The following is a 20788-nucleotide window of genomic DNA, read 5'->3' as shown; positions in this document are numbered from 1 at the left end:
CTGCAGGGCTCAGTGTATAATGTCCCCATCCTGTTATATGTCCTATAGTGGCTGCAGGGCTCAGTGTATAATGTCGCCATCCTGTTATATGTCCTATAGCGGCTGCAGGGCTCAGTGTATAATGTCCCCATCCTGTTATATGTCCTATAGCGGCTGCAGGGCTCAGTGTATAATGTCCCCCTCCTGCTATATGTCCTATAGCTGCTGCAAGGCTCAGTGTATAATGTCCCCCTCCTGTTATATATGTCCTATAGCTGCTGCAGAGCTGTCTATAATATCCACCTCCTGTTATATGTACTATAGCTGCTGCAGGGCTCAATGTATAATGCCCCCCTCCTGTTATATGTCCTATAGCTGCTGAAGACTCAGTGTATAATGCCCCCCCCTACTGTTATATATGTGCTATAGCTGTGCAGGACTCAGTGTATAATGTCCCCATCCTGTTATATATGTCCTATAGCTGCTGCAGGGCGGTCTATAATATCCACCTCCTGTTATATGTCCTATAGCTGCTGAAGGCTCAGTGTATAATGCCCCCCTACTGTTATATATGTGCTATAGCTGTGCAGGACTCAGTGTATAATGTCCCCATCCTGTTATATATGTCCTATAGCTGCTGCAGGGCTGTCTGTAATATCCACCTCCTGTTATATGTACTATAGCTGCTGCAGGGCTCAGTGTATAATGTCCACCTCCTCTTATGTACAATAGTTACTGCAGGGCTCAGTGTATAATGTGTCCCTCTGTTATATGGCCTATAGTTACTGCAGGGCTCAGCGTATAATGTCCCCCTCTTGTTATATGTACTATGGTTACTGCAGGGCTCAGTGTATAATGTCCCCCTCTTGTTATATGTACTATGGTTACTGCAGGGCTCAGTGTATAATGTCCCCCTCCTGTTATATGTACTATGGTTACTGCAGGGCTTAGTGTATAATGTCTCCCCCCTGTTATATGGCCTATAGCTGCTGCAGGGCTCAGTGTATAATGTCCCCCTCCTGTTATATGTACTATAGTTACTGCAGGGCTCAGTGTATAATGTCCCCCTCTTGTTATATGTACTATGGTTACTGCAGGGCTCAGTGTATAATGTCCCCCTCCTGTTATATATACTATGGTTACTGCAGGGCTTAGTGTATAATGTCTCCCCCCTGTTATATGTCCTATAGCTGCTGCAGGGCTTAGTGTATAATGTGCACCCCCTCTTATATGTACTATAGTTACTGCAGGGCTCAGTGTATAATGTCCACCTCCTGTTATATGTACTATAGTTACTACAGGGCTCAGTGTATAATGTCCCCCTCTTGCTATATGTACTATGGTTACTGCAGGGCTCGGTGTATAATGTCCCCCTACTGTTTTATGTACTATGGTTACTGCAGGGCTTAGTGTATAATGTCTCCCTCCTGTTATATGGCCTATAGCTGCTGTAGGGCTCAGTGTATAATATCCCCCTCCTGTTATATATGTCCTATAGCAGCTGCAGGGCTCAGTGTATAATGTCCACCTCCTGTTATATGTACTATAGTTACTGCAGGGCTCAGTGTATAATGTCTCCCTCCTGTTATATGTTCTATGGTTACTGCATGGCTCAGTGTATAATGTCCCCCTCCTGTTATATGTACTATGGTTACTGCAGGGCACAGTGTATAATGTCCCCCTCCTGTTATATGTACTATGGTTACTGCAGGGCTTAGTGTATAATGTCTCCCTCCTGTTATATGGCCTATAGCTGCTGCAGGGCTCAGTGTATAATGTCCCCCTCCTGTTATATATGTCCTATAGCTGCTGCAGGGCTCAGTGTATAATGTCCCCCTCCTGTTATACGGCCTATAGCTGCTGCAGGGCTCAGTGTATAATGTCCCCCTCCTGTTATATATGTCCTATAGCTGCTGCAGGGCTCAGTGTATAATATCCCCCTCCTGTTATATGTACTATAGTTACTGCAGGGCTCAGTGTATAATGTCCACCTACTGTTATATGTCCTATAGCTGCTGCAGGGCTCAGTGTATAATGTCCCCCTCCTGTTATATATGGCTCATAGCTGCTGCAGGGCTCAGTGTATAATGTCCACCTCCTGTTATATGTACTATAGCGGCTGCAGGGCTCAGTGTATAATGTCCCCCTCCTGTTATATATGTACTATAGCTGCTGCAGGGCTCAGTGTATAATATCCCCCTCCTGTTATATATGTACCATAGCTGCTGCAGGGCTCAGTGTATAATGTCCCCCTCCTGTTATATATGGCCTATAGCTGCTGCAGGTCTCAGTGTATAATGTCTACCTTCTGTTATATGTCATAAATCGGCTGCAGGGCTCAGTGTATAATGTGCACCTCCTGTTATATGTACTATAGAGGCTGCAGGGCTCAGTGTATAATGTCCCCCTCCTGTTATATATATGCTAAAGCTGCTGTAGGGCTCAGTGTATAATGTCCACCTCCTGTTGTATGTACTATAGCGGCTGCAGGGCTCACTGTATAATGTCCACCTCTTGTTATATGTACTATAGCGGCTGCAGGGCTCAGTGTATAATGTCCCTCTCCTGTTATATGTACTATGATTACTGCAGGGCTCAGTGTATAATGTCCCCCTCCTGTTTTATGTACTATGGTTACTGCAGGGCTTAGTGTATAATGTCTCCCTTCTGTTATATGGCCTATAGCTGCTGCAGGGCTCAGTGTATAATGTCTCCCTCATGTTATATATGTCCTATAGCTGCTGCAGGGCTCAGTGTATAATGTCCACCTCCTGTTATATGTACTATAGTTACTGCAGGGCTCAGTGTATAATGTCTCCCTCCTGTTATATGTACTATAGTTACTGCAGGGCTCAGTGTATAATGCCCCCCTTTTGTTATATGTACTATGGTTACTGCAGGGCTCAGTGTATAATGTCCCCCTCCTGTTATATGTACTATGGTTACTGCAGGGCTTAGTGTATAGTGTCTCCCTCCTGTTATATGGCCTATAGCTGCTGCAGGGATCAGTGTATAATGTCCCCCTCCTGTTATATATGTCCTATAGCTGCTGCAGGGCTCAGTGTATAATGTCCACCTCCTGTTATATGTCCTATAGCTGCTGCAGGGCTCAGTGTATAATGTCCCCCTCCTGTTATATGGCCTATAGCTGCTGCAGGGCTCAGTGTATAATGTCCCCCTCCTGTTATATATGTCCTATAGCTGCTGCAGGGCTCAGTGTATAATATCCCCCTCCTGTTATATGTACTATAGTTACTGCAGGGCTCAGTGTATAATGTCCACCTCCTGTTATATATGTCCTATAGCTGCTGCAGGGCTCAGTGTATAATTTACCCCTCCTGTAATATATGGCTCATAGCTGCTGCAGGGCTCAGTGTATAATGTCCACCTCCTGTTATATGTACTATAGCGGCTGCAGGGCTCAGTGTATAATGTCCCCCTCTTGTTATATATGTACTATAGCTGCTGCAGGGCTCAGTGTATAATATCCCCCTCCTGTTATATATGTACTATAGCTGCTGCAGGGCTCAGTGTATAATGTCCTCCTCCTGTTATATATGGCTCATAGCTGCTGCAGGGCTCAGTGTATAATATCCCCCTCCTGTTATATATGTACTATAGCTGCTGCAGGGCTCAGTGTATAATGTCCTCCTCCTGTTATATATGGCTCATAGCTGCTGCAGGGCTCAGTGTATAATGTCCACCTCCTGTTATATGTACTATAGCGGCTGCAGGGCTCAGTGTATAATGTCCCCCTCCTGTTACATATGTACTATAGCTGCTGCAGGGCTCAGTGTATAATATCCCCCTCCTGTTATATATGGCCTATAGCTGCTGCAGGTCTCAGTGTATAATGTCCACCTTCTGTTATATGTCATATAGCGGCTGCAGGGCTCAGTGTATAATGTCCACCTCCTGTTATATATATGCTATAGCTGCTGTAGGGCTCAGTGTATAATGTCCACCTCCTGTTGTATGTACTATAGCGGCTGCAGGGCTCACTGTATAATGTCCCTGTCCTGTTATATGTACTATGATTACTGCAGGGCTCAGTGTATAATGTCCCCCTCCTGTTATATATGGCCTATAGCTGCTGCAGGGCTCAGTGTATAATATCCACCTCCTGTTATATGTACTATGGTTACTGCAGGGCTCAGTGTATAATGTGCCCCTTCTGTTATATGTCCTATAAGTGCTGCAGGGCTCAGTGTATAATGTCCACCTCCTGTTATATGTACTATGGTTACTGCAGGGCTCAGTGTATAATGTCCCCCTCCTGTTATATGTCCTATAGCTGCTGCAGCGCTCAGTGTATAATGTCCCCCTCCTGTTATATGTACTATAGTTACTGCAGGGCTCAGTTTATAATGTCCCCATCCTGTTATATGGCCTATAGCTGCTGCAGAGCTCAGTGTATAATGTCCCCCTCCTGTTATATGGCCTATAGCTGCTGCAGGGCTCAGTGTATAATGTCCCCCTCCTGTTATATGGCCTATAGCTGCTGCAGAGCTCAGTGTATAATGTCCACCTCCTGTTATATATGGCCTATAGCTGCTGCAGGGCTCAGTGGAGTATTTACACTGAATATCCCTTTAACTCCCCACTGATGGCCGTCAGCACTGTGTGAGGCGCAGCCGTCACCCTCCAGCTACAGGACAGTTTCGCCTCTCAGCTGAAAGCTGACTGGCTCAGGGAGCCGCCATCACTAGTCAGGGAGCTGATCCCCGTGCCGCCATCTTTGTGCCTGGCACAGCTGACCTCCATTAGTGCTCCGTCAGCGCTGTTCACACCAGGAAGTCAGCCGGCCGCTCATTCATGTTATTGGTCGCCAAGTGCCTGAGTGTCAAGCGGCCTGCAACTCCCCGGAAGGAGGAAGCGGCTCCGGGGCTCGGCGCCGACCGTACAGCGCGGCAGGAGGAGGGGGCTGCTGGACTGTGTGTGGGCGGAAGGACGGAGCAAAGCCCTCCGGTGTGCCGGGTCAGCGGGTGTCCAGTGCTCGGGTGTGCCGGGTCAGCGGGTGTCCAGTGCTCGGGTGTGCCGGCTGCCAGGATGTTGCCGCTGTCTATTAAGGATGATGAGTACAAGCCGCCCAAATTCAACCTGATGCGGAAGGTGTCGGGCTGGATCAGGTAGGGCTGCGTGTCACCGGGCGTCATACTGCATGTACTGCGCACATACTGGCTCTGGATGTCACATGTCTACCTACGGTATATATGGGGATACTGCATGTACAGCACATGTATCCACTGTGTATATGTATACGTGGGGACGGTGCGTCACGTGTGTGCGCTGTTTTTCATGCCCCCCATAGAAAGTAATTTTTGAACAATCGGTCCGCGAGAGAATCCTCCCCCCTGATTGGCTCATCGAAATGAATGTGTTCCCCTCACATGCGGGCTCTGTCATCTTGGGGCTCATTCACACGGCTGTGTTCGCGCTCCGTGTAACTCCCTACGGACGCAGTAAACCCCACTGATCTGCTTTGGGGTATTCCGAGGATCACATCCTCTCTCTGTGTGCTGTAATGCCCCTTGAAGTCTATGGCATCCTGTAAATCCACTGTTACATGGTCATTCTATAGAGCTTCATCTATCAGAACTGTCTGCTGCCATAGCAACCAACCACAGCTCTCATCTCCGAAGCTGCTCTGGTTAAATGAAAGCTGCGCTGTGATTGGTTGCTAGGGGCTTCACTCCCAACTAGTTAGTTGAGGCCTAATCCGCCCTCTCTGCTTCCTCCATCAGGTCCATCTTCTCAGACTCCACATCCAGGAACCTCTTCTGCTTCCTCTGCCTGAATCTCTCCTTCGCCTTCGTGGAGCTGTTCTACGGGATATGGAGCAACAGGTGAGTAGCGGGACTGAGAGACCTACCGGCTGTTGTGTTATTAGAGGGGTTGTACCGGCATGGCAGATCACCTCCTGTCACCATGGAGACCACCGCTGATCCTGAGGATGGAGGTCCGATGTCCCCATCTGCGGTCACTGTGGGGTAAGGTCACCCCTCGCAGTCACCTCAGAATTAGTGGAGTACCAACCAACCCAACTCGCAGAGCTGCCGCTCCGTTAATGTCACTGCGGCTGACGGGAATACCAGAGTGCTTGACGTTTGGCGACCATTGCTCCATCCAGTCTCCTCGCTGCGGGGCTGCATGGCACATGTTCATGCCGCCCATAGAAAGTAATTCTTGAACAATCGGTCCGCAAGAGAATCCTGTCCCCTGATTGGTGCATTGAAGTGAATGTGTTCTTCTCACATGCTGGCTTTGTCATCTTGGGGCTCATTCACACGGGTCACTGACTGGTGAGATGTGATGGCGTATCTCTGTAGATGCAAGGGTTCTATGGAGAGGTTGTTCTGGTCAGTATTTTAGATAACACATTAATTACGCCTCATTCCCTAATTATCCCGCTGCGTCTACAGAGATATGCGTTTTACGTTCGCGATGGCGCAGAAATAATCGTTTCACTGGTTTGGGATTTTGCAGACATTAACGCGCTAGAGGGACAGGCTGTGATCCTGATTGGTAGTTGGAGCCGCGCCCCCTGCTGTCTGTCTTCAGTACCTGCGACATGAGTGGGAGGTTGGCAGACTCTGATCCTGATTGGTGGTTGGAGCCACGCCCCCACTGGTAGGGGCGGGAGTTGCTGCATATAAACCACTGATCTGCCGAGACTCTGGCATTATTAGAAAAGCTGCCGTTCGACCATTAGGGCTGTGCAGCACATTTGTTATTGTTTTTAACCCCTTAAGCTGACACCTGCCCACAATAGCTCCGATAAGCCGCACCACTTATCGGAGCTGTTAACACTTTAAATGCCCCGACCGATGTTCAGGGGTCCCGCACTTCACCCCCTGCGATAAGATCGTGGGTTGCTGTGTGGTTGCCAGGGCAGTTGGGGGGCCTTCTGAAAGGCCATAGGGATGCTTGTCAGATCGCGGTATAAGGTAATATGATGACATTACATCATGCTGCAGGGGCAATCAAAGCATCGCAAGTTCATGTCCCCTATGGGTGCTAAAAAAAAAAAATATAAAAATAAGAAGTTTTAAAAAGTTGTAGTTGTAGAAAAAAAATTGCACTTTTTGGGTCACCCTGTCTCCATAAAAAAATGTAATAAAAAGCGGTCAAAAAGTTGGATGTATTAGAGAATGGCACCAGTAGAAACTACAGGAAGTCCAGTAAAAAGTGTGCTATCATACAGCTGTCATCGGAAGAACTGAAAAAGTTACGGCTGTCAGAAGATGGCAGGAAATAACTAAAATATCTTTTAAAAAAAAGTTGTACGGCAAAAAAACCTCTATGAATTTAGTATTGTAGTAATCGTACTGACCCATAAAGTTATCATGTGACCTTTGTTGCAGTCTGTACTCTGTAGAAACAAGACGCACCCAAAGATGGCGAAATTTCGTTGTTTTTTTTCCCATTTTACTCCCCTTTGGAATGTTTTTAATGTTTTTCAGTACATTATGTGGTGTATTAAATAGTACCGCTGAAAAATACAACTTGTCCCGCAAGATGTAGATTGGTTATAGTGAGGGCGCTCAGCCTTCTACTAGAAAAAAGAAATCTATTTATTCAGCTGGGACTTACACTGCTATCAGCAGAGCGAGAGGAGGCTTGTCTCCAATCACCGGGCCCGCTCTAACTGACCTCAAGGCTGGCTTAGACACCGATTTTCGTTTAAAATTCGCTCATAGCTGTCTTTTGAGCGATAATCGTTGCGTGTAACTGCACTGACATCTCGCAGTTTTTGTTAAGCCGTTGCTCATTGTTGTCTTTCAGATGACGATGAGCCTTATCAGGGATTCACAGCTGGATACAGCTGATACTATTGTATCAGCTGTATCCCACTCCCTGATGACAGGCTGAGTATGAAGAACAGAGCCGTCCAGCTCTGTTCTCCATACCCCGGACAGAGCGCTCAGCTGTATAGCAGCCAGGCGCTCTAAGCAGAGAACAGCTGTATGCAGAAGCCAAGCTTCCCTGCTTGTCTTCTGCATGCCCCGCTCGGAGCGCAAAGTGATCGCTCAACGTTTGAGCAACCACCTTGCGCTGTAAAAGCACAACGATTATCGCTGTGTCTGAACTAGACTTAACACTGCTCTGAGCCTATCCAGCTGCTAGTTATCACATAGTTGTCTGTATCCCAAATATCCGATTTGGCGGTGTCCGATCCATACAGCGCTCTGCTGTTTTCTGATTGACGCTGTATACAGTCAGTATTATGATCCATATTTAGCAACAATTGTGTCAATCCCTTCTGTATGAAGTAGTGCTACTTGTACCGACTCGTCAGTCGTCTAGTGGTACCCCCACGTATCGGTACGGGGTCCACTCCACTAACTTCACGCTCCAGCAACTGGTTGGGGTGAGTCCAAGGAGGGAGAACTTTCCCATCTCTTCTCCATCTGGATTGGTCCTTCTTCTTGCTTGGGCACCGCCCCCTTGGATGATGCTGAACACTCTATCATATTAACCAAGTCACACATATTATTGATGGTCACATGCTTTATATTAATTGTAAGTGAATAAAAGTAATACTTCAGGCTCCTAACTGCGAGCGACACGAAGTGCAAACATGAAAAATACCGAATGAACTAGAAATGGAAATTAAAAAACACACATCAAAATTTTAAAAAGTGATGTTCAATTAGTAAAGGCCCTTTTACACGGGCGAGTGTTAGGCAAATGAAGCCAGGCACACATCTGTGTATACGTGCTCGGTCATTGCATGCGCTTGCACGGGACGGCTAGCGTCCACAATCCTGCGGGAGCGCGGTATTTATACGACTCCTAACGATAACCGTCTCGTTAGTTTCTAAATTGCTCAGTAATGTGGAAGTAAATATCTGATAAGTGAGTACATTATGGAATTGGATATTTAACCTACTGCAGTTAAAAAAAAAAGTACATTTTAAAAAATGTTCCTAAATTTGGGTGTTTTTAAAAAAAATCTACACAAATGGTATCCGTCTACCACCTAAATTAAGTACATCATGTGACAAACCAAAAAAGATTCTAAATGACTTGAATGTGTGAAAGCTTTCGAGTTCTCTGTTAAAGTGGCTCGTGTCAGATTTCTGAAATTATGGCTCTAGCCCAAATGGACTTGGTGTTGAAGAGGTTAAGGGCCCTTCGCCCATTTAGGGGTAAAATTATAGGGTAGCAACATATCCCCACCTCCCATAGACGTCGGGCCTGACTTGTACGGCTGCCAGTCAGATTATTAGGTGGTGACATTTCACATAATCATAACCTCTTTTGTTCTACGGGACACATGGAGCCCAACTTGACATTAAGCTGCGTAAAGCCTGCGCCAAACCATAGTGAGGATAATAAATGCCAGGAACCTCCCAGTTTAGTACGGGGTCCTGAACTGGGGACTGTATGTACAGCTTCATACCGCATCTATCCCATCTGTTCCATGGGAGCGCCAGATCTACACGTAGTGCTGCGGCCTCCAAACACTAGTCTATAATTACTATACTACACCCCTGCTGAAGTGGAGGATCTCTTTAATGGTCATTTGCAGCACACATTTATGGTACTAGACTTGTATTGTTTGTACCAAGTTAGCCTAACTTCTGTACTTTCCTAAAAAGTTTCACAAGGGGGATAGAAGATTGTGCAGTTGTTTGATAAAGTTGTCAAAACTGACACCCATTCTATAATATTTGGTATATCATGGTGGCATGGGGGGATATTTGGATGTATAACACATGGATATATGAACTAGAAGAATATAATGGTATATAACAATAACAATCACAGAAAATAGCCATTACTTACTGACTGAGGAGTGCATATAGATGCATCCTCCTCTCACCATGCAGGTAGCTGACTACTAAATGGAGGAGCCAATAACACCTGTGCAGGACACCGATAAAACACCCACTCACACTGCCTCCTGATAATGAGAGGGGTGGATGCTTGGTGTATACTCCCACACATAGTGTTACTGGCTCCTCCATTTGGTAGTCAGCTACCTGCATGGTGAGAGGAGGATGCATCTATATGCACTCCTCAGTCAGTAAGTAACGGCCATTTTCTGTGATTGTTTTTAATTCTTGATTTCCCCTTCTGTGATGCATATATAACAATAATTAGTCAGGACATCTAGGGTGATTGCCGGTTAGCATGCAGAGACCTTCAATGTTTAAGTTGATGGTCTGCTGCATGAAATTCTTATACCGCATCTCCCTGAAAATAAGAGCCTGTCTTATATTATTTTTTTTTTTGCCCCAAAGGAGGCACAGGGTCTTATTTTTGGGGTGTCTTATACTCGCCTAACAGGTGCCGGTCGGGTCCCACCCGCTGGGCTCCATGCATCGGCAGGCTTCTGTGTAGTCCCCAATGCCGACGAAGCATCTCTTGCTGGTGACGGGGCTTGAATACCCTGCCTCCAGCAGGTGATTGCTCTGATTGGACTAAGCGGAGCTGGCGCTTGATGAAGCAATCGCAGCCATTCAATGTCATTCAATGAATGGCTGTGATTGGTTCATTGAGTGCTGGCTCTGATTGGCTGAGGTGGCACTCCAGAACCAATCAGAGCAATTGCTTGCTGGAGGCAGGGTATTCAAGTCCCGTCACCAGCAAAAGATGCTCTTTCGGCATTCAGGGCCTGCATGGGCACGGAAGCCTGGCGAAGCGCTGCAGCCCAGCGGGAGGGACCCTGACGGCGCCTGCTAGGTGAGCATTGTTTTTTGTTTTTTTTTCCCTCCATGTAGTGTACCTAGGGCTAATTTTTGGGGTAGGGCTTATATTTTAATCCCCTACCTCCCTCCTGCCAGGGTAGGGCTCATTATCGGGGTAGGTCTAATTTTCGGGGAAGCACAGTATATCTGCTCCATTTCTCATATTTCTATGTCTCTTTCAGCTTGGGCTTGATCTCAGATTCCTTCCACATGTTTTTCGACTGCACAGCATTGTTAGCTGGCCTGGCAGCTTCTGTAATCTCCCGATGGAAAACTAATGAAGCCTTCTCCTATGGGTAAGGTGTGTGTGTATTGCTGTATGTATGTTGGATGTCTGTAGCGCATCGGAGTCATAGAAAAAGTTTAAAATAAATCACCCAAGTTTAAGAGTTTTTAGAAGTTGCAAAATAAAACCTTCATCTGCCGGAGTTAAGTTTCAAGTTCTTTCCAAGGCTCTGTCGATATCTGCGTCGTGGTTCCTTCTCCGAAGACAAACCACGACTACTTGCGGATCCGTCGCAGACAAACCCCGCCCAACGTACCTCACCGAATTTGAACAGGTCCATCTTTTTGAAGGGTGAAATAGCAATGCATGCAGCTCAGTTTTTCCTATCTGCGTAGTCTTCCTAGTTTCTCATACTTTACAGTTATATAAATGTTTGCACACAGGTCTGTTTGCTTTTTGGGGAATTAGCATGTCATCGTTGGACCGACTGTTTGCACAGCAAATACGGGACAACTAAACTTGTGTCATAACCATATTGTACATGCATGCCTTCGGCTCTATCCAGCTTTGATGCTTACGAGGAACGTTGAGCCCTGCTATACTGTATGACATATCGTTTCAAACGTCACCCGCCTTTATAAAATGGGCAACATTTCAACATCGGCCTGTCATAAATGCCACCGACTAAATGCTGATATTTTTTTTGGCACAGGATTACCCTTATATTAAAAATGGGGTTCATGGCCGGACTCACATTCCACACTTCATACCCATCGACTTTTCTTCTGCTTTTTCCTCAACTTCCTGTCATTACCCTTCTTTCAATGGAGACCTAGAACATGCGAACCAAATAGGTTTATGTTAAAGTTTTTATTAGCCTCTCAACAGTATTCCGTATTTACAGAAATATCTTTGCCAAAATTCATTGCGATGCGGGAGCGATGATTATGAAACCAATGATTTTCAATGGTTTATTACTCATTTGCGATTTTTAATTTATTTATTTTTTTTCTTCTCCAAAGCCTTGCAGTACAGAGGAAAAAAAATCAGCGATATCACTCAGTGTTTTCAATGGGACCGGCAGCAGTAGTGCCAGCCCTATTCAAAACCTAGGGAGTACATCGTGGTCTTCTGCCATGAAATATAAGCCCTTCCCTAAAAAATATCTCTAGCTGTAAAAAAACAAAACAAAATTATACTCACCTAGAAAAGCCGCCTGGCTCTTTTCTCTGGCATGGCAGTCGTCTTCTGTGTTCTGAAGGCAGGGGATTGAAAAATCCCTGCCCCCAGAAAGCGCTGGTCTCATTGGCTGAGCGCTTAGCCATTGAATGACGGCTGAGCGCTGCTTGTGATTGGTCACAGCGTTCAGCCATTTATGAATTCAAAGTGAGTATAATTTTTCACTTTTTTTTTCTCTACAGCTAGGGATGATTTTCAGGAGTGCTGTACAAGGAATTGGATATGTTGAAGTTCAATACACCTAATTCTTCCATTTATTCATAAGTCGGGACACCTCCATAACATAGTCAGCAGGTGCCCCCCAAATGTTTCAGCTTTGGCCGGCTTGCATGTGATGTGCGTTACCTTTATGCCGGTACGTCCTTCTATTGGTATAGAAAAAGATCAGCGCAACAAAACAGTGAATCCATTGATGGGGACGGATACCAATATCGGTCTTCGGTGTCTGGTATAGACTGAGATTGTGTGTGCTGAAGAAATCCAAACTCGCAGCTCCGAGGCCGGGTGCTGACAGTGGGGTAACGGACAGAACATGTAGTACCACGCTGCACTGAAGAGAGGCGCTATTGTATACAGGGGTTTTACCAGAAGATGCCCTTGCTGATTGCCAACCTGCGTCACGTGTAACTGGTAGTTGGTATATAAAGCATTGGATGTTAAATCTGGTTTCAGGTTCCAATGTCCTGGGAGAGAGCCTCGTATGTTGGTGATCGCTGTATATTGTGCTGTTATGTAGATTGGTTATCCCTTGCGGATGTGGCTAAACGGATGTGATAGAGTGGCGGTCAGAGACCGCGGGGGCCACAGATAAAGTCGGGGTGCACCAACAGAGCTGGCGATGAGATGAAGTAGGATTGTCGCGGAGCGCGGTGTGTGATTCCTCTGTTCTCCTCTTCTAGGTATGTGCGGGCAGAAGTTCTGGCGGGTTTTGTGAATGGTCTCTTCCTGATCTTCACAGCATTCTTCATCTTCTCCGAGGGCGTGGAGGTAAGCTTATTTTGGTCATTTTGCCTCCCAAAAAGACACACTAAAAGTGATAAAAGCCGTATGTACCCCAAAATGGTACCTATAAAAACTACAGCTTGTCACACAGACAACGAACTCTCCTGGAGCTCCGGCCATGGGGAAATGAAAAGGTTAGGGGACTTTGAATGTAACAATGGGTAAAATGTAAAAAAAAGGTTCTTATTGTGGAAAAACGTAAAAAAATAAGAGTTTTGATATCATTGTAATCGTACCATCCCACAGGAAAAAATGTGTCATCTAGGCAGAATTGATGATTGATTTTTTTTCTTCCCTTCCTTTACAATACATTTATATGTACCGAAAAATGGTACCAGTAAACACTGTTTGCCACACTATAGGGACAAAAGTACTTGGACTCTGCAGAAAATGAGCAAATGTGCAAATACTAAGTTGCTGGGAGGGCATGGGTAAAAGAAAAAACTGCTCAGATTGTAATAACTATTCATTCATCCGATCGAGCCCTTGTGGGACGAACTGGAGCGACGGGTACGACACTGCCACCCACGCCCATCCTCACAACAATCTCTTCTCACAGCCTGGCATGAGGAATGGTGAGTTATTCCTGCCCAGACTTACAGAGAACATGTGGAAAGTATGTATGTAATACGAGCAAAAGGAGGGCCGACACGTCACTGAATAGAGGAATAAAGCACTTTTTCTCAAACACATGCAGTGTCCAAATACTTTTGCCCATATGGTGTAAATAAGCCCTCCGACGCCATCTCAACAGAATTAACTATTATGGCTTTTGAAAAAAAAGTAGGCCATGTCCTGAAGGGGTTAAGGAACAAGACCTGCGTAATCTTAACCCGGCTTCTAATTGTTCATAATGCCCTTGTACTTGTATCTGTTATTACAGCTGACGGAGGTTAGATCCTGTTCAAATAGGATCTGCTGCGGCCCATGTCGGCGCCGCCTCCTGATCCTCTAGAACCATTACGGTCTATTAATATGTATACATATAGGTGGTTACTGCACATTCCTTTACAATTAACCATCCAAAGGCATTCTACAGACTGTATAATTAGCAATTTACATAATTAGAGTTATTTAAAGTGCCGCCGTTCAGTGGTAGAGAGAAGAGCAGGACTTGGGTTACAAGTTAGCTGAGCAGTAACGCTACTCAATGTCAGGCAGCCACTTCTAAAGCAAATTCGATTTTAAAAACAGAATTTAAAAGCCCACATTGCAAATTATATTGTTCCTGTATGAACTCCACATCTCAAATATGGGACTCCGTTTTCAGCTCCACATTGCAAGGCCGCTGTCACAAAAAGAAGGCCGCTGGCAAAAGAAACACCCAGCCGTGCTCCCATTCATTGAAATAAGTAATGAAGTGACTTAATTCAATATGTGCTGTTTTCATGCACAAATGTACACAATTTTTCACTTATGTGAACGAACCATTGAAATCAACAGGTTCTATTCACTGCGAATGGCGTGTGTAATACATGTGTATGACACAGGCCTAAGAGGACATAGGAGAGCTGGAGGGGGTTCAGAGGCAGAGGGCTAGACTAACCCTATTTTTTCGCTATGTATGATCTGGCTATTGCTATCTGCTCTGCTTCCTCCGCTGGTAAATCTGTCATGTACCCCAAGGAGTGACTTCCAAAGGCATTTGGTAATTAATTAGGGAGAGAATTTCGTACCTGTATCTTTGTAGCTTAGAGCACTGACGACACGTCTATTAATCCTGCGGTTTAGCTTTTACACCTTGGACACGGGGTGAGTTCCTCACCTAATCTCAAGTAGAAAAACCGGAGTACGATACAGCCGATGGATCAAGTATATTAGTACAAGCAATGGGACTCCTTTTATGGATAATTTGGGAATGAATCGCAGTATTTCTGGCCATTGAGTTTCTTTAAATCTCCCTCCCATTTACTTTGAAGAATGGAAAAGTAGCGCAGGTTAAGCGGAGTCTGAATATAGCCATTTACGCAGATTTTCCCTGCTGTGGCGGTTGCGGCACAAAGACGGTGACTAGTGTACAACAAAGCATCTTCCAGCCTATAAGCATCCTGCCTCACTTATAGAAATGAGCATTCGGCAACTCAAAGTCAGGCTGTAATTGCTCAAATGTCTTTAGCTCCACCCACTAGTCATGTGTGCGACCCGACGACTAACCCGACTTCTCCAGGATTCAAAATCTGTTACCTTGGACAACTCCGGGAGCCAAGGAGTTTCCCAAAGTGACGTAAATTATGGATATCCATAACCTCTGATTTTCCCCCAAACTTTATACATAAGGGCCGCTGCTTTTGGAATTGCACTTGAATTTATGAGCATCCAGAGCCTCAAATACACCCAAGAAAGCCTTTCCCGTTACCAGACTAGAGCCTGCTGCAGCTGAGAAGGCAGATAATGATTTGGGATTAGGTAAAGTTAACCCACGGTCATCCTCTGCCAGCTGCACCCTCTCCAGCTGTATACGATAAATCTCTGATAAAGCCGCAGCCAGAAGGGGGCATGGTGGAGTAGATGTAAGGCTTGTGGCATCCATGTGGCTTTTACTAAACTCACCCTGCCTATGCCTGATAACGGGAGCTCGCACCACACACCTGATCTGATCCAGAGAGGATCCGAATGCAGTTTAGTATAGCCGCATACATGTGCTGTAACACGCACTCCCAGATATGTGAATGAGTGCGCACATATCAGAGGGGCATGCGCTATAGAGACTGGCAGTGCAGGCTCATCTATCCCAAAGGGCTGCCATACTCGTTAACTACTGCTATAGCCGTATTTGGGGATGCCCTCTAGCCGCCAAGAAATCTGAACATGTCATCCGCATAGAACGTAATCTTTTCTTTGATAAGGCTACATTCACACGGGTGAGAATCTTGCGGTTCTCTGTTCTCTTGGAAGGACCTGATCACATAAGCAATTTTTTTTGCTGGGAGGATGAAAAGCGCATCATGTTTCGTCTTTTGGCGTTCCTTAGGAAGACCTCGCCCATTGTATTCAATGGGACCTTAAAATATATCGCATTGCACTCACGTGCTCTGTGATGTGCGTGCAAGTGCAATATTTTGGTGGTTTTTTTTTTTTTCCCCTATTGAAGTCAGAAGCATAATCTCGCATAGCTTTTTAACCCCTTAATAATCTCGCATAGCTTTTTAACCCCTAAGGATTGTGTTTTTTTTTGTTTTTTGTTTTTTTTTCTTCCCACTTTAAAAAAAAAATCATTTTGTTTATCAGTCAGCGTAGCCATCCAAGAGCTTGTTTTTTTTTGTGGGACGAGTTGTATTTTTCAGTAGTACTATGTAATGTACCGAAAAAGTTGAAAAAAAATTCACAGAGTGAATTGGGGGAAAAAAGTGCAATTCTGCCATCTTTGGGGGTTTTGTTTCTATCATGTATACACTGCAGCAAAAATGAGATGCTAACTTTTTATCCTATGGTTCAGTATGATTACTACGATACCAAATTTTATAGTTTTTCTTTTTTGTGGGGGTGGGTGCGTTACCTTTTTTATTTTATTTTTTTTAATAATTTTGTTGATAAACTTTCTTTAAGCTGATTTTTACATTTTTTTTTTTTTCTTCAGTCCCCATAGGGAACAAGAACTTGCAATGGTTCGATCGCTCTTGCCGTATGATGTAATGCCATTGTATTACATTGCCTGTCAGATCACTGTATAATCAAGCCACACCACGGGCATGGTTGGATAGGCAATCTGCAATGGCAGCGCTGGGAGCTTTCAGAAGACATGGCAACCGGGCGGCACCCTGCGATCTTGGCTGTCACTTGATGAAACTCATTAACCCCTTAAATATACGGTGCTTGGTCCTGGGCTGTAATCTTGTCCAATCAAGCAGCAACAGGTCGGGTCCTCAGCTGTAAGTCACAGCAGAGGACCCGGAGGAGAAGGGAGAAGCCATTTTTAAACACTTCTGCCTTCTCCTTTCCCAAGTACACAGCGCTCAATGAGTGCTATGTACTAAAAAGTGGAAGTGTGTCTTCCACTGTGCAACCTGGGTGATCACGTGACCGCTGGTAGCCTCCTGTTACAGCAGAGCTGCAGGGTCCTAGCAGATCCAGATCTGCTCTGTCAGGGACTAGTGTCACTACAAGGGATGTTTTCCTTGTAATTGGGCATCTGTGGATGCTGCTCCTATGGACGCCCCATCTACAGTGGAAAAGTGTGTAGTAATAAAGAAAACTAAAAAAAAAAATGTGACGGTCCCGCAGAGGTCTTATATGATGTCATGGGGGGGACATAGATGGTAAAAAAAAGTTGTTACAAAAACAAGTAAAAAGAAATTATAGAATAAAATTATATACATAAAAAAAGATTATGACCCAAAGCCGATGCCAATCAAAACCGTCGCCGTATGTGCAGTAACTGTCGAGTTATTTAGTGACTTTTGACTTCCCCATGCACCAGGTCTAACGCACATGTTTTGTGTTTCTCTCCAGCGAGCTTTGGACACTCCTGAGGTCCATCATGAAAGGCTACTTCCAGTTTCTATCCTGGGATTCCTTGTAAACCTCATTGGAATATTTGTGTTCCAACATGGTGGAAATCACGGTCACTCGCATGACGGTGGTATGTATGTTGGTTATTGTGGACAGAAGTCCTTCTTCTAGCTTTTATTATGTGAACCATGCAGCCCTTCCTATCGTATGACTAATAATTCAGTTCTAGAAGCTAAACGTATGTGCTGAAATTAGGTGACCCGCTGAGTCCGGGGATGTAAGTGTCCTACTTGCCTCCCCTGGTGTCAGTGCTGGAAGCCACCGCTCAGTGCGTTGAGTTGGTTGGATGAATGTATGTAAATTCTGGTGTTTTCATACTTTCCAGTTCAGTTGAATGATGAATACGTGTCTGCCACTCATTTCATCGGACACATGCCTTCCAGCCATTCTGAGTTTATTTGTATAACGCTCTCTTCTTTTCCAGATCATGGTCATAGTCATTCTTTATTCAATGGTTCCTTAAGCCACGGGCACAGTCATAGTGGAGGTGGTGGCCATGGACATAGCCATGGGGGTGGTCACGGACATAGTCATGAAGGAGATCATGGACACAGCCATGGAGAGAATCACAGCCATAAACATGGACCTAGTTTTGGTTCCTCTTGTCCAGGTATGATACAATAACATACATACAACCCCAAAACCGTTGCAAGCCAGAACCCAACTGCACACTGATTAGAGGCAGAAACCCCAAAACAGCTGGCTGTGTATGAGTTCTGGCTTGGTTTTCAATTCCCAATCATTGCTCTACAGATCTGTAGAGGTTCAAGCATTGTGTGCAGAGAACGCCTTGTACTTCTCCCTCACAGAACCTCTTCTGACGGTTCCTTGCAATACCGTCTATTAAAGGTTGTTTTAAGAAACCTATAATAGGGATGAATCGTATCTATTAACGACGCTGATATTGGAAGTATTTCCTGTTCTCCTGCGATGATTGGATGTTGCATAAACCACATTTTTTTGGTGTTAACCAGATTTTGTCTTAAAAATATGATTTTTCTTTTGGATACTCTAAGCACTAATGACCTAAAGATCAGATTGGGATTGCATCTGTAACTGTGTCTGTTCTACTTGTAGATGAGCCACCTATGGAGCATAGAGGGTCCAGCAAACAGATTTTAGAAGGTAAGAGTTGGATCTGGAATACACTATAGAGAGGGTTGCACTATGGACTATGGAGGGGGTTGCACTTCACTGCTAATTAAAAACCAGCAGCGAATGTTCTAAAATTTAAGAAGAAAAAAACCCAAGATACTTGTTAAATTCCCTGCCGCCTCCAGCGGGGATGCTGCACTGATGCCCCGCTGGTTCTTGCTTAGTGTCGCACCGGCATGTCACCACTGTAGCCAGTCATCAGTGTGGCTCGTCATTGCTTCTGGAAAGTAATCGAGGAGCGGTGGAATGTTTCCTCGTCCCTATCTCACATTGCCAGCCCCCCGGGTTCTGCCTGTACTGTGTATTAAACATGTTTATCGATTAATGTACGGCAGGATTGACACTAAGTAACGTAATCGTATGTTAGCAGTAATAGGCCACGCTTCTTAGGAATATCAAACATAAAAATTGATTGCCTAGAATCATACAAAGTGTGTCAATTTAGTGAGGATGGAAATAGCTGCTGAATTGAAAATTGACCCTGTCATGTGATGGTAGCATCTAGAAAGACAATTGTCTACTTGTTTGAGTAAAGTTTAAAAAAAAAAAAAATGCACAAAGGTTCTTGTCGATTAATGAGATTGTATCAGGTCGGGCCTTAAATTTTAGCACAAACTTTGTTATATCTTACGTTTGCAACTTTGGCACAATTTGGGAGATTGGTCATCAAATGGAAAAAAGTATTGATAAATGGGACTCAAAACTAGCCTTTTACACCCCATTTTCTTACAGAGCCACTCCAGTGAATTTCTTTTTCTTTCGTAATGTAACGATCCCTCCGCATATATGTATGTCAGCTTGTATTAACTTGTTTAGTAATTTCTTGCTGTCCTTTTTCTCTTTCGGTGGGTTATGGGATCTTATTCTGACCACCTGAGGGTTACTTGGCTTTGTGTGTCCCAAAAAGTCAGTTTTTGAGTCGCATAATTCCTTAAGGATGGACCCTACCACACAAGCTCTTTAGAGGAGGGGACACAGACACTCCTATCAAAGTTATTGGTGATTATTAGAGGCTCCTGTCACACAGTTATAATGAATGAGCTCACAGCTGATTCTCCTGACCGCACTGTGGTCTGTAGTTTACGTAGGTGAGTATAGCATACAGAAGGTAATGGCAGTGTCCTCCCAGCAGGCAGAAATGGTACTTGCTCTAGCTGATCATGGGATGCAGTGCTGATGCATCATGGTAGTATTAGCTGAGCAGGGAGAAATCAAGATAGTGCCTGATAAGTATCAGACAGTGGGCTGCACTGCATGGAAGGGACTGCAAAATACAGAGGAGACCTTCAGAAAGTCAGGTAAGTGGGGCAAGGGTGGAAAAGAAAAAGTTTTCGCTGGAGTGGCCCTTTAAGTAGAATAACTGCAAAAAGTGCCAGTCTTTGCTGATTCATAGAAGCTGCAGAATTTATTTTCTACCTAAGGGTGCCCACCCACTAGCGTTTTTTTTACTGCGAAATTCGCAGCGTTTTTTTTTTTCTGCAGGGGTCTTTGGGCTATGGGACATGCAAAGCTAAAATCGCGATATCGCGGTAAATCGCGATTTTGCGCGATCGCGATTTTTACATTACAAGTCCCATAGACCCCCTGCAGAAAAAAAAACCTGCGAATTTCGCAGTGAAAAAAAAACGCCAGTGGGTGGGTGCCCTAAGAGGTCAAAATGCACCACGTTTTTTGAGATGTGCACATTTCCAGATATTTAACACAATTCTCTCCAACTTCCTTCTCCACTTTGACATAAGTAACCTGTAGGGAGAGCCTGGGGCAGAACGTTGTATCCAAGACCCTTTATTACACCTGTGTAATGTTTCTGAAAAGGGCAGAGGTGTAATAAAGGTTCTTGGCTGCGGATCGCTGCCTTGATCTCTCCTATGGCTTACAAGGACTCCAGGTCCAGTCTGGATTGGATGTGCACCAGTACTGTTGCTTGCTTCATTCTCGGTGCTGCTGACTCTCCTGCTGTTTCTGAGGCAGGACTGAGGTC

The 20788-nt window shown here is 45.0% G+C and overlaps 1 protein-coding gene across 2 annotated transcripts in view; it reads left to right on the top strand.

Annotated features, from left to right (window-relative positions):
* The first annotated feature begins 4799 nt into the window (after nt 1–4799).
* Nucleotides 4800–20788, top strand: part of SLC30A7 (solute carrier family 30 member 7) — a 31616-nt gene continuing 15627 nt past the window's right edge. Inside the window, exons 1-8 of one of the 2 annotated variants that reach the window (XM_066597214.1) lie at nt 4800–4988; nt 5021–5108; nt 5724–5825; nt 10859–10972; nt 13041–13128; nt 17593–17722; nt 18077–18262; nt 18730–18777. In XM_066597214.1, the coding sequence (XP_066453311.1) occupies nt 5029–5108; nt 5724–5825; nt 10859–10972; nt 13041–13128; nt 17593–17722; nt 18077–18262; nt 18730–18777 (748 nt within the window). In that variant the 5' untranslated portion in view covers nt 4800–4988; nt 5021–5028. Of the gene's footprint in view, nt 5109–5723; nt 5826–10858; nt 10973–13040; nt 13129–17592; nt 17723–18076; nt 18263–18729; nt 18778–20788 lie in introns of both variants that reach the window. The other variant, XM_066597213.1, reaches the window with a different exon arrangement.

This window comes from Eleutherodactylus coqui, chromosome 3, assembly GCF_035609145.1.
Source record: "Eleutherodactylus coqui strain aEleCoq1 chromosome 3, aEleCoq1.hap1, whole genome shotgun sequence".
NCBI lineage: Eukaryota > Metazoa > Chordata > Amphibia > Anura > Eleutherodactylidae > Eleutherodactylus > Eleutherodactylus coqui.
This window is presented reverse-complemented; position numbering and strand designations above follow the sequence as displayed.